At 39.3% G+C, this 14,326-nt stretch overlaps 2 protein-coding genes across 3 annotated transcripts; one reads left to right on the forward strand and one right to left on the reverse strand.

Moving 5' to 3' along the window:
- Positions 1-401: 401 nt before the first annotated feature.
- Positions 402-1,013, reverse strand: LOC130939691 (putative F-box protein At1g67623). The gene has a single exon (XM_057867783.1). The coding sequence runs from the start codon at positions 1,011-1,013 to the stop codon at positions 402-404; it is 612 nt and encodes a 203-aa protein (XP_057723766.1).
- Positions 1,014-7,110: 6,097 nt separating this feature from the next.
- On the forward strand, positions 7,111-9,817 carry LOC130940595 (probable phosphopantothenoylcysteine decarboxylase). Of its 2 annotated transcripts, none has more exons than XM_057868785.1 (3): positions 7,111-7,348; positions 7,909-8,276; positions 8,766-9,813. In XM_057868785.1, the coding sequence occupies exons 2-3, from the start codon at positions 7,929-7,931 to the stop codon at positions 9,054-9,056; spliced, it is 639 nt and encodes a 212-aa protein (XP_057724768.1). In that variant the 5' UTR covers positions 7,111-7,348; positions 7,909-7,928; the 3' UTR covers positions 9,057-9,813. The 2 variants fall into 2 exon arrangements, with proteins under 2 accessions (XP_057724768.1, XP_057724769.1); XM_057868786.1 differs by having other exon boundaries at positions 7,169-7,348; positions 7,833-8,276; positions 8,766-9,817.
- Positions 9,818-14,326: the final 4,509 nt, after the last annotated feature.

The raw sequence follows: 14,326 nt of genomic DNA on the forward strand, positions 1-14,326 counted from the left end.
GTACCCTTTTTTTACATGACCCCTTTCGGTCAGTCCCTATTGCCTATACAAGTTACCAATTTTGCATAAATTCCCTGTCGCGGTCTCAATACGCAGCCCTAGAAAAAATCCTTCCGATGGTGGAAAAGGTTGATTAACTCTACAGTCTTATGTCCATTCAAACGTCACTTCAATAGTGCAAGGTCCAGATCATATCCCAGTCAAGAAGAAAGAATTATTCAGACTAAGTTATGGCCAAGATACGACTTAATTGCGTCGTCTGTGTACTCCACATGATAATTGATCGAAAAGACTGTTCTTTAACAAAAAAAAAAGTTTACAAAAATAAGGTAAAATACACCATCAGTACGCATAGCAATTAGCATGATCGGCATCTCCATCGTCGGGGTTTACAAAACTACTTAAACGCAATAAGTCCCCAAGAACTTCTGCACCTCGTATTCGGCCACGCATTGCACACACGCCACACTGGACAGATCGCTGTCATCACCAATGGTCCCACGGGTACGGCAACTACCGGAAAGGCATGACACGGACTCTTCTGGGTTCGCCGGGGGTATATCGGACCACGGGCCGGCGAACACCTGCGTGAAGACTTCCCTGCACCTTTCGACTGTGCCGGACTCACGAACGACGCAAAAAAATTCGAATCCACGGCGGACCTCATCATCTGTTTTGTCACCAAGCGACAGAAGCAGCATCGCAGCGATGTAGCAGGCCTCCACATCGCCCAACTCTGCTGCCTCGGTCAGGGTCCGCATACCACCTCTGCGGTGGCCACACCAGAATAAATGAGACATCCCAACGCGGAGCATAGCGGCCGGATTCCGCACTCTAGCGCATCGACGCAGAAATGTCATTGCAGGCGTACCGAAGTAGTCGAGGAAGCAAGCGATCGGCAACACCGACACCAAGGCGTGCCTGTACACGGCATCGAAATTGCATGCAGATGCAAATAACCTGCAACTCGCCTGCATGTTGAACAGATCCTCAATCGAATTCGATGCAACCATCGTGGCAATACTCGACCATATTTCGAGAGGAAGAAGATTCGGCAGACACTCGTGCTGAATGGATACCTACAGTTTCGTTTTATCCTTTTGGGAACTTCCGGCCATTTGGAGGGACTTCGAAGACGGATTATTGGAGATTACAAAAGGAGGATGGACAAATTTGTAGATGCCCTTGCGGCATTTTGCTTTTAATATACTGCCGTTCGGGGGGTAGGGGGAGGGGGGTTGCCCGTGGTTCAGTACCGCATACGTTTCCCTAGATGTTTTCGTTTACCAATGCGTTCATATAGTATAATAGTTATATTGATTAAAGAAGCATTTATCGTAATTAAATCATACGGCAGATGGCCGACGTTTTGCTGGACAGGTGAAGTCCCAGGTCTTACGGATCAGTGCAACAACGGGATGGAGACACCATAAACCGACCCCTCCCCTCCCCGGCAATGTATGTTTAGGATTACTATTGTACTGTTTAGTCCCAACGCTAATATTGAACTTTTATGGCGCGTTTTTTTTTATTTATTCGTCTTGGCCTATTAGCTAATGAAGTTATGAAATAGTGCTTCTATTGAAGGTTATGCGTGTGACCGTTTAAATGTTTGAACACGGTGATATGCATCGGTTCGAATATGTCACTTATCTGGTCCACGAAAGCGGGGATTTACAAGGCCACCCAACCCAAACACCCGACTCATTAACAATGAAATACATTCAACTTTGGTTACAGCAAAACTTCATCTGAAAGTAAATAGACTAAAGAAATGCAACACCTCGAACTCGGCAAGGCAGTGGACGCAGGACACAGTCGAGGAATCGTTGGTGGCACCCATGGTCCCGCGGGTCGGGCAGACGCTTGACCGGCAGACGACGGGCTTCCCTGGATCCGACGGGTGCACCCCAATCAACGGATTTGTGAACAACTGCCCGAAGAGTTCTCTGCACATTTCGATTTTTCCAGCAGCCAGCACGTTCTCATACATTTCAACCCCCCTTCCAGCGTCCGCCCCGTCCCCAACACCTGGCGTAAGCAGCAGCATCGCACACATGTAGCGGGCTTGGACATCACCCGCATCGGCGGCCTCAAGCAGGGTGTCGACCCCAGCAACGTGTCGGCCCATCCAGCAGAATTCTCTCATCCCTATACGGAATATAGCGCCCGGATTTCCTGCGCGCGCGCTTACATAAAGGAACCCATCCTCAGAACGGTCCTCCAAGTCATAACCGAACACGACGGGTATCTCCGCCATGGAGGCCACCTTGTACACCGCAGATGAGCGGCCTTAGTCCAAAAATACCTTGCAGGTCGCCTGCATGTTAAACAGATCCTGGATCGAGGACGACACAACCCTTGATGCAATTCTCTCCCATATTTCGCGAGGCAGAAGAGTCAGCGGACAGACGCGTGGTGGGACCCCTTTCCCATTCCCTTTCCCTTTCCTTCTCCCATATCCGGCCTTCTCTCCTATTCTGCCTTTCTCGGTGGTTGCACTAGATCTCATCCTATTTGATCTAAATTTATTGAATAGGTGGTGGAAGGGGAAGTTTACAGGAGGACCGTCGTTAGTATGGATCACCAGATGCGATGAAGAAAAACTGGGTAGTGAACTTATAAACTGCAAAACGGCTCACCAGATAAGTCAGGAACCGTGCCACGCACGCCTTCATTTATGCCCGCTGTAACCGATGCTTCGTTTTTTGGTTTGGCACACGAATCGAAGACATCTTAAACGTAGGTTTAAAACCTGAACGCTGAAAAATAACTTTAAATTTAAATTTAAAACTACATTAAATTTGTTATCTCTTCTTTCCCGGTTCTTCTCTGCTGTAACTCCTTCTCTCACCTCTCCGTCTATCCTTATCCACCTCCTTATTTCTGCCACCCTCCACTGCTCTCTCCGTTGTGTACTACCGAGAAAATGTCGAAGGAGACAGTCCCATCTACCTCAAGGAACAGCCCATGTCCAAACTGATCGACATCGTCCGTACAGATGAAAAGTTCCTGGTATGTGACTTCGTTCAAGCCGAACTTGTCAGGAGGGAGGAAATTTGGGAGGCTAGCGTTGAAACAATATCACAGCAACTCTTCAGGGTCAGGTCTGAGAACTTGAAGTTAATGGTCAAGTTGAACAAGAAGGAGGATCAACTGGAGGAAGAGGAGAAGGCAAGACGTCTGGAGGAAAAGTTTCTGCGCATGGAGCAGCAACAGTGTGAAGCGACCGTTCGCCGAATGTATGACAAAGCAAACGAAATGATGGCCGAAAGCTCAAAGTGGCGTGACCTGGCACAAAGGGTCGTCGATGTTTTGGAGGTCAAGGAGAAAACTTTGTCCCCTCCATTAGGCGTTCAACCGGAGCAGAGTGAACACAGGGACGGAGGAATTTGACCTGGTGCACATGTGTGACATCTCTATGTTGTGTTGCCCTGGTTTCTGTCGAAGCCTGAAGCCCTGAACGATCTATTTAGTTTGTTTGTTAGGTCGCCCTTTTGATATTTTGAAATGCTAATTAAAACTTGGCAGCGATTATTATATCTACTTTCATCGGTTCGTTTTCGAAAATCCGTTAATATTGAATTGTTAATCAGTTTATCCTTCCTCGCCAATGACGACTACACGTCAACAACCAAATTTGAGTCATTTCCATTTTGAATGGCATTGTTTCGGTAGATTAATATTCTATGCTTCTAGTCACTATAATTTCGTTTAATCCAGATGCGGTTAACTATCAATATCTTCTCATCTCCTGTATTGTTAGTAATAATTTGAGTTGATTTAAATTGAAATAATTTCCCATAAATACGCAAAACACGCATTTTGGTGACTCGCCATTGAGTTAACAATTTTTTGGGCTGTTTTGCATCAATTAAATGTATACGTATCTGATAGTTCACAGCCCCAAGCAAAAAACGGGGAATTATCTGAGGGGTTGAGACATAATTAGGGAATTATCTTGCGTTGTTAGCATGGAAGACCAGACGCGATGAGGGAACACTGGGGAGGGAGATTATATACTGTAAAACGCCTTACTAGATAAGTCGGGTACCGTGTCACATACGCCTTCATTTACGCCCACTGTAACCGATGCTCCATCTGTGGGTTTGGCACGTGAATCGAAGAGATCCTAGACGTAATTATTAAAGCTGAGCATTGAAGGGCAATTGAAAAACAAATTTAAAACTATATTAACGCAAAATGTTCCTTTTTTTTTCTTCCATCGAACTAGTTTTTAAATATAAATCGTTTATTTTCCCAAAAATAAACCAAGTACATTAATTACTCGTTTATTCGACGAAGCTTCCCAATTTACACGGTATATGTATACGTGCCCCTTAATGACAAACCCTACCTCCCAATGCTTCTTTCCCAGTTTTTCTCTGCCGTAACTCCTTCTCTCACCTCTCCGTCTATCCTTATCCTCTTCCTTATTTCTGCCACCCTCCACTGCTCTCTCCACTGTGTACTTCTGAGAAAATGTCGAAGGAGACCGTCACCGACCCTACCGTTAGTCCCGTCGACCTCACGGAAGAGCCGATGTCTAATCTGATCAACATCTTCCATACAAATGAACAGTCCGTGGATTTTGACCTCGTTGAGGCCGAACTTGTCAGGAGGGAGGAGTTATGGGAGGCTAGGATTGAAAAAGCGGCAGAGTAACTCTTCCAGGTCGATGACAAGAACGTAGACTTAATGGTCAAATTGAAGCAAAAGGAGGATCAACTGGAGGAAGAGAAGAAGGCACGGCGATGGGAGAAAAAGTTGCTTCGCAGGACCTTGCAACAATACGACGCGGCCGGTCGACGACTGTATGACAAAGCAACCAAAATGATGGCGGAAAGCTCAAATTGGCGACTCCTGGCAAACAGTGTCGTCGATGTTTTGAAAGCCAAGGAGAAATCTTTGTCCCGCCAGGCAGGCGTTCGACCGGAGCAGGATGAAGACAGTGACAGAGGTATTTGAACTGGTTCACATGGGTGACATCTTTATGTTGTTTTGGTTTTTTGTCGATGACCAAAGCCTTGAGTGATCTATCTGGTTTGTTTGTTTCGTCGTCCTTTTGATCTTATGAAAAGCTAATTAAAACTCTGTAGCGATTATTATATCTACTTTCATCGGTTTGTTCTCTGCTTATCGTGAATTGTTTGTTGTTACTCATAACTCAGCCCCTCTGCCTGTAATTCACCCAAATAAAACAAGTCGTTTGAGCGGTTTAAACAAAATTAAGGAATTGTCTTCAGCCGTTAGCATTTAACTTTTCCAAATCATGATTCCAGAACATTTCGGCAACTATTTACGGGTGCGTTATGAAAGACCTGTCTATCGAGTTATCCTTGCAAATCGGTTTTACACTACCGGAATAAACATTCGGAATTATTTTCATTTAGCGTATCGTTATGTTATGCCAAATTCCGTTCCTTTATAAAGGATAAACCTGTTTCCAACTAAAATGCTTGGATCAACAAAGAATACGAAGGGACTGGTTTAAACAAGTACGTACCTCAGTGTGATTCCCTTCTTTGAAAAGTACGCGCTTTTTTTTTGGGGGTAGTGAAAAACGTAAACGTACGCGCGTTAATCTGTCGAAACACCTCCCGCCTTTTAAAATTTTTTTATCTTTTTAATAAATAACCCTTAAACCTGATTAGACTGGACATTAATTGGGAATTAATGTGGGTGCAATTACCAAGGGCAATAAACGGATTTCTAAAAAAGGCCATAACCACCGAATGAATTCAAAATTTAAATTATAACCTTAACCTAATCTTATCAATCATTCCATTTGAGTGGGTCAGTGAAAAATCCCTTCGTATTGTCAGCCTTGCCCTGTTGATGGATGCACGGATTGATGTAGTCGATGGAAGCAGGTAAGTTGTTCATAATTACACTTATTATTTTGTATATTTACGGTTTTTAAATTTTTTTTTTTGGTTTGGTCATCCTGGAAAATAACATTTTTTTTATCTGGTATTGGGCCAGAGAAACTGACTCGACCCAAAAACGAAAACCTGAACTCGCCTAGAAACCCAAGCCCTAATACCCGACCCCACTCGAAGCTCCTCTCCTCTTCATCGAAGGCAAAACTCCTCGCTCCGCCCATGTCAATTCCACCTCCGACGGAAGTACTGGGTGTTCCTTTTCTTTCTTCAGCCATGTAAGTTTTTTTATTTTTTGGACCATACCAGACCAGTCATCCATTCATAACAAAATCATTAATAACCCACCACTTGAGCCCATCATTGGTCTCTGAACAAAAATGTGCATCTCAAGGAAAAAAAATATACTCCAGAGGCCCATCAGGATTGACCCAACTTCAACCAACTTTGTTCTAACCTAACCTGCCCGACCCGTAACACAATCCGCGATCTCCTTCGTCATCCTCTCGCCCACCGTCCCCATGCCGCTTCGATCCTTCATTGTTGGTCGTCTCCGACAAAGACATAATCTAGCCGAAACATCACTCATTGTTATCCGACGGCGGTCGAATCCAGCTCCGGCGAGGACACTATGCATATCTTCATCCTCTGAACCAACGAGTCGCGACAGATGCACCATTCTGAGTATGACTTGGCCACCAGGAAAAGAAGGCGCCCAAGAGGTACAGCTTCTTGGATGACCGGTTGCTAACCCCATCATCATCCCGAGCTTTCACTAAGGCGGGATTGGCGGTCCCATACCTATATTGAGAAACGACGAGCCCTATGAGCTACCTCTTCCGTCTCCGCCGAATGGTGGGCAGCTTTGCAGTGTGATTCTGTGGGGGAAATCGTTAACTTCCGGTGAGCATTACGTTTAATCTCTTGTGGCGTTGAAGAGGAGAACCCGCGTCGAATCGTCTTCACCGGAGACTGTCGGGACTTAATGCAGAATCATTAACTGCCATTAATTTAAGTCTTAAAACATTGTGAACTAATTCTACATAACCCACATAATTTTGAAATCTAACACAATTAACCATCTACAAAGTAAATTTTGCAAAATGACCCTCTGACACAAGATATCCACTAACCAATCAAAAGAAAGAAGAGGTAGGATGATCTCTACCGATGAATTACAAAAACAAGAGAGATCCGACGGCCATCATCAATCGGCGCACCGGTCAGCCGAACATAAACTCTATGTGCACTGGTGTGCCAGTGAGCGTCGGCACATGGAATCCGTCCCCATGACTTATAAGAGGCTCAGTGTTTTCGACTTTAACTATGTTTGTTCTATGTGCATATGTTGTCTCAAATTGTCTCTTCTCAACAGCACAAAACACGCGCATGAGGCAAGAGCTCGAGGTTTCGGTCTGAGGTTCAAGCTGAGTACTTAGGATTTTGTGTCTGACAAGATTTCACAGGTTGGTGCCACTTCCTGTTCCTCGTTTTCCTTTTAGGGTCTGATACCCATGCATTCTGTTACTCTTTTAAAAATTGTTAATTTTAATTTGTTTGGACAACCCATTAAATTTTAGAGAGTAAAAATTGGATCTTTTGTTGGGGTTTACGCGTTTCCTGAAAATAGAAATCATGGGTTTTTTTTTTTATTCCCACTACGTGTTTGACAATATGTTCAAGTTAACCCCCTTTCCGGTTTCTATACAATGTTGTCTCAAATCTGGTTTGAATTCGTGTACTGCTTCTTTCTTTTTCCTTATTCTCAATGAAAATTGTTATCACGGGTTCACTGATTTGTTGCATTTATATGGATTGGAGATATATGATTATATGTTAACAATTCAGGGCCATAGTCACATATATGCTATATGAATTAAATGTATTATTGTGGCGTTTTTGAACAACAAAGGAAATTTCTCCTTTTTTGCATTGATGTGGCATGAACAGAAGTTTTCTAGTTTACAATCTGGAGGTTTTTAATGAGTAAAGATGATAAATCTTGTTTATATCATGGATATTCAAGATCGTTGTTGAAATCTCTGGATGATGGCGCGCTCAGAAGCTGTAAGTTCAGTAGGAGATAATATGTCGGTAGATAATGGATCAAGGAAGCCTCGGATTCTACTCGCCGCTAGTGGGAGTGTGGCTGCTGTCAAATTTGCAAATCTTTGTCATTGTTTTTCTGAGTGGGCAGAAGTAAGAGCAGTTGCAACGAGTGCGTCACTGCATTTTATTGACAGAGAAGCAATTCCTAAGGATATAATTTTATATACCGACGAGAATGAATGGTCAAGTTGGACGAAACTAGGAGATAGTGTGCTTCACATTGAGCTTCGCAAATGGGCTGATATCATGGTCATCGCTCCATTATCAGCAAACACTCTTGGCAAGGTAATTAGATTTATACATGTTGGTACATTTTCTCCCTAAACCCAAAATATATTTTATCGTATGTGGAATTTAAAGCTAGTTTCTCTTTGACATTAAATTACATTTCTAGCAAGTTTACACAATATTATCCGTGTTCCGATGCATCACATGGGCCTCGTTTGGTAACTGTCTCAGCATAGAGGCACTGGGACAGTGTAGATGGAGAAAATCTGTACACATTGTCTCTATATTAGATGGATAGAAAAGACAGAGAAACCATGTCCTGGGACAGAAACATTTCACCTATCTTTGTGTCGATCTCTTTGCAAACAAGTTAGTGGCTTTCAAAGTCTTCATATTCTGTCCCGGGATAGTCTCCGACTGTAACCATGATCTTTTGTTTTACTATGCATGTTATTAGTTTACAAATATATTTCTATTTCAGCATAAGCAATCAGCAATCATTGCTTTATTATTTTTCTTATTTTGCGATCATATGTGCTGTTCTAGATTGCCGGAGGGTTGTGTGACAATCTACTGACATGTATTGTTCGAGCATGGGACTACAGTAAGCCATTCTTTGTTGCACCAGCCATGAACACTTTCATGTGGAACAATCCTTTCACGGAACGACATCTCATTGCCATTGACGAGCTCGGTATATCTCTCATCCCCCCGGTTACAAAGAGGTTAGCTTGTGGTGATTATGGCAATGGTGCAATGGCTGAACCAGCTACCATTTACTCTACTGTGAGGCTCTTTTACGAGTCAAAGGCTCAGCAAGGTAACGGTGACGTGTAGGAATGTATACAAGTGTGAATGACCTTTATAGTACTTGCCTTGGCCCCTTGATCTGGTTTTATGTGCATTCTTTTTTAGAATTATGTTTCTCTTACATTCAGGTCTAATCTGATCATAGTAGATGGTGTGTATTAATATTGCTATAGCAGTCTCCTAATTTCTAGAGGGATGCTTTTGTATCTCTTCAGTAACAGTTCTAGGTGTGTATGCTCTTCTAGCTTTATTAATAATGAAATTTTAGCAAAATATAGGGTTTGGATCTATGGAAGGGGAGCCTTGGAGTAACGGTTGAATTGTCTCTCTGTAAGTTTAAGATCACGGATTCAAGCCTAGAATTAACTACCAATGCAATTATCAGGTTAAGCTATTTACATTACACCCTTTAGTGCGGTCCTTTCTCGGACTTTGCATTAACAGGACATTTGTACACCGGACTGCCCTCTAAGGATTTGGACCTATTCAGGTTCAGTGTTGCATCTGAAAGGTTGATAAGAAAATTAACGGTTTAAGATTATATCGATAGTTTTGCATATAATTTTAGCTTATTAGATCTGAAACTATCAATTATCTCGTCAACGGGTCAGATGTTGCATCCAAAGTAAATCAAACTATAAAATGGTGGTAGGATTATAGGAACATAGTGGGGAAGAGGTAGTTTGATGTGCAAGTTAAGATATCACTTGCAAAGTGCTGAGAAGATGAAAGGACAGAGCCACTAAGAGTATTGTTATTGAGACTTGAGATCAGATAGCACGTGCACATTAAAATTTCTTATTTCCCTAAATATGATTTTTGAATTTTAATTCTCCAAATACGATTTTTTTTTTTTTTTTATTTAGAGCAAGTTTGTTGTACCCCGGCGAACTCTATAATCCGGATACTCCACTCAAGTTTTTTAAATCCTACATTTTTAATCAATTTTAATCTATTGTCATTGTTTCCAAATAATATATAGATCTTCAAACAGTATATATGAGTACACAAAAATACATCGAAAATAATTTTTAATTATAAATTAAAAAATTAAGTCATATTTAACAATGGTAACCATTATCATCGTTGCTAGAAATACACAGGTACACCGGAATAAGTCATATTTAACAAGGATTTTTTTTAATTATAAATTAAAAAAATAACTATTTTCTCAAAATAAAATACGACTTATAATTAAAAAAATCTTTGTTAAATATGGCTTATTCCGGTGTATTTGTGTATTTCTGGAGACGATGATAATGGTTGCCATTGTCCAATATGGCTTATTTTTTTAATTTATAATTAAAAAATACTTGAAAAAGTCATGCTTGTTATTTGTGTATTTTTGTGTATTTCTATATACTGTTTGAATATCTAAATACTACGTAGAGACGATGACAATGGATTAAAATAAATTAAAAAATAAATCATAGAGTTTGCCTCTATAATTTTTATAGAGTTTGCTGGGTGCGATGAACTTGGTTTAAAAAATAAATCATATTTAGAAAATTAGAGTTAAAAAATTGTGCTGGGAAATAATTTTTTTTTTATTTTATTTCTGAAAAAAAGGCATTAAGGTGAAAACTAAAACCGTCACAATGATTTTGATCAATATGGAACTACGAACTAGGGATGATGGATTTCAAGATTTTAAAGGGACTGTCGAGTCCATAATAGTAGACGCTGGGAAGGCAAATATGGAGGATCTTTTTCCACTTCTTCAATTTCTTGATCCACAAGGCATCCGAAAAGAGGGGAGATGACGTTATTCAGAAGTTGTTGAAAGTTTTTAGTGATATTTTCGATGAAAGAATGCTACTAAAAACTTTATCAAATAAAAATTTTGAAGTATATGATGATGTATTGGATTCTTTTATTAATATCATCAAAGAAAATAATTTGACAGAATTAAGTTGTCATCATTTACTACATTTATTTGTGGTGAGTAGAGTACTTTTATATAAAATTCTTTTTCTTTTAAAATGTTTGGAGTGTTTTGAAAAGTTATTTTTAGAGAAAAGAATTATAATTCTATTAAAAAAAGAATTCAATCCTATTTTTAATTCAAATCTATAATTTAGAATGATACATAATTTTAATAAAATTGAATTTTTTTTATTTTGATTTTACTAATTTGTCCTTAACTACAAAAAAGATTGAATACTTTTGTAAGGATATTTAAAATTTTTCAATTTTTAAAATTATAACCATGAGAATGGAATTGAAAATTAGACCAAATTGGTTTAATTTATAAATAGAATAAATACGAGAATTATTCTAATTGAAATTGAAATTATTAACTTTTGTTTGTTTTAAAATGGAAAAGAATTCAATTTTTGAATGAATTCTTATTCTTAGTTTTTCAGACAAATTTTAATTAAGTTATTGAATGAAAATTTAGGACAATTATTAACCAAAAAAAATAAAGAGAAAATTATATATTTATATACATCTATGAATGCACATAATATATAATTTGTTGTATTGATGTATCAGGATTTATTTGTTGTTGGGATAGAATGGGCAATGACAGAATTGGTGCACAACCCTAAAAAGATGGCTAGAGTCAAAGAGGAGCTCCTACAAGTCCTTTGGCAAAGATGGCAAGCCACATGAATCAAATATCTCTGAATTTCATTACCTAAATGCAATTGTGAAGGAAACATTTCGGTTGCACCCACCAGTTCCCTTTTTACAACACAAATCAAAGTCTATGGTAGAAATATGTGGCTTCAAAGTTCCCAAGGACACACAAGTTCTAATTAACTTATGGGCCATTGGACGAAATTCTAGCACTTGGAGTGACCCAAATTCCTTTGTACCAGAAAGGTTCTTAGAGTCCAAAATGGATGTTAAGAGTTTTGATTTTGGGCTCATTCCATTTGGGGCTGGAAGAAGCATGTGTCCAGCACTTCCACTTGCTCATAACAGTGCATTTCATCTAGGCCTCTCTTCTACAATATTTTGATTGGAAGATTGTTAATGGAACGAAGCCTCAAGACTTAGATATGAGTCAGAGGTATGAACTTACTATACGTAAGACTCAACCACTCAATCTCATTCCAATCCATGTCAATTAACATAAAAAAAAAGGTAAGACTTTGGTTGAATAGTTAAATATGTTGTTTTTTAATATGTTAGATTATCAAATAAATAAATAAATAAATAAAAATAATATGTTGTATCTAGATTTAAATTTTAGATGATCAAGTAATAGATAAAATTTTTAATTGTGTGTGAATATGTGATGTTAATATTTAAGATTGGGGCTGTTGAATTCGTTCGATAAATCTATCTATCTATCTATTAATTTATTTATCTATCTATTAATATATAATAGGAGAGTAGTAGTAGGTTTATTGTTCGACAAGTGTTCAGCTCCAATGCTCGACAAGTGGTATGTCTGTGTTCATGACAAGTGGCATACTAGAAAAACTAATAATAATCAATAAACAATATATTATATGATGAAACAAAAACATAAAAGAAATAAAAAGTTGAAAGTTGTGTGTTCAATACAAACAGCAGAAACTAGGTGGGAGTTTTGAAATTAAAATCAAATTTGGATTCTTCTCAGATCTCACTCAACTCACTCATTCTATCTTCTTTGAATATCAAATCAATCTCATATTTCACTGGCGGGCGCGTTCTTTCCCAAAATTTGAACTTGAGCATTTGAAATTAGGGTAAGAGTGAACAAATTTAAAATTAGAGTTTTGAAAATCAAACCTTTCTTTGATTTCTTTCAATTTCTCTTTCTCTTCTTTCTTTCTCGCGCGCTCTCTCTGGTTGATTTTCTCTTATCATCTTCTTCGTCCATAACGAGGACGTGGTAGAAGTATTAGACAAGTCACAGGTGAGAGAGTTGAAAATCAAGAAGAGGAGAGGAAGATCTAAGAGAAGAGGAGGCGGAGGAGGAGAAGCAAGGTTCAGGAGTAGAGACGAACAGAGCTTTCACGGTAATTTCAGAGGTGGCAGAGTGGGAAAAAAGCAGCACAGCAAGGATACAATGTTCATCGCACCCCCTTCAAGCAACTTCTTTTCTGTTGCTGCGCGTAACTACTCTCCCTCTAATTCTCCCTAAGCTTTCTCCTTTTACGTTATTTATCTCTTCGCCTTATACTTTTTAAACAATTCAGGCTTACATTTACTCCGCTTGAATATCCGGTGTGCACAACTGATGGGAGTAGTCAGTTACTGTAAGCCATCACAAGGTTTTTTTTTAATCGAAAGTTAATGGGCTGTTATATGATAAATTGGGTTTGCAAATTGGGTGCAAGAACATAATCTCGTATAATAAATATGGGTAACACTCCATCACTGGAGCTCCCCTCAAGCAGGAAGATATCATTCCACTAACTTTCAACAAGAATTCTAAAGGTTTTTGTCTTTGGAAGGTTTTTGTCGTCGCACACTCTTTCTCACTTTTACTGCATTGAATTGCTATTCCTGTTGCTTTTTCTACATTGAGATGCATTTGGTTGAGAACGATGATTTTAATTGCATGTTTCTTTGTATATCATTTTGTTCATTTTTTTAGGAAACAATATTCATGATTGACGAATCGAGCTGTGTTTTTTTCTTCTCCTATTCTTTTCTGCCATTAAATATTTTTTTCATTGAAATGCAGCGTCTTGAGTAAAATATTAACAAAGTTTATACTGTATGAGAAGGCCAAAAAACTAGCGTTAATAAATTTTCTCACATTGTCGATGATTTTGTTTGATTTCCTTCTCTTTTATTTGGTGATATAAGCTTCAGGTTTTCATCAAACTCTCCTTTTCTATAAGAGTGTAGTGGCAGAATGGTGTGCCGCACATGAAGAGGAGAAGATTAGGAGATCTCGATGTCGGCAATAGTGGAATGATGCGACAAAAGAGGGGAGCACACAGACAAGCTTTTGTGGTTTGAAGTCACTCCTAGAAAGCATCAGAATGAGTTTCCATCAGTTCCTCCTGTAAACTCAGCTTACTCTATCCAGTTAGATGCAGTTGTAAATGAATCATATCAAAGCTCCCCAAAGTACCCTAGCAGATAGAGGTATTATTCTATCATTTCATTTTTGGATTTTGATTGCCGGCAATGCACATGATACTTTGATCGATCCGACTCCATGATTCAGTACTCAGCAATTCTGCGAAAGCTGTAATTCTTTACTCCCTATATTATTGCATCTCTGCATTTGAATATGTGTCCAACCCGAAATTTTACACTACCGTCTAAGTTATAATCGTCTATACTCGTGTTGAAAAATAAATTTTTCTCTTACATCGCGTCTAGACTGGGTACAGATAACA

Source organism: Arachis stenosperma, chromosome 7 (genome assembly GCF_014773155.1).
Source record: "Arachis stenosperma cultivar V10309 chromosome 7, arast.V10309.gnm1.PFL2, whole genome shotgun sequence".
NCBI lineage: Eukaryota > Viridiplantae > Streptophyta > Magnoliopsida > Fabales > Fabaceae > Arachis > Arachis stenosperma.

Excerpts from the sequence above, each read along its gene's own strand:
- LOC130940595 (XM_057868785.1), top strand. The coding sequence starts at position 7,929 with ATGATGGCGCGCTCAGAAGCTGTAAGTTCAGTAGGAGATAATATGTCG. Across the intron at positions 8,277-8,765 it reads CAGCAAACACTCTTGGCAAG|ATTGCCGGAGGGTTGTGTGA; the intron begins GTAATTAGATTT and ends GTGCTGTTCTAG.
- LOC130939691 (XM_057867783.1), bottom strand. The coding sequence starts at position 1,013 with ATGGTTGCATCGAATTCGATTGAGGATCTGTTCAACATGCAGGCGAGT.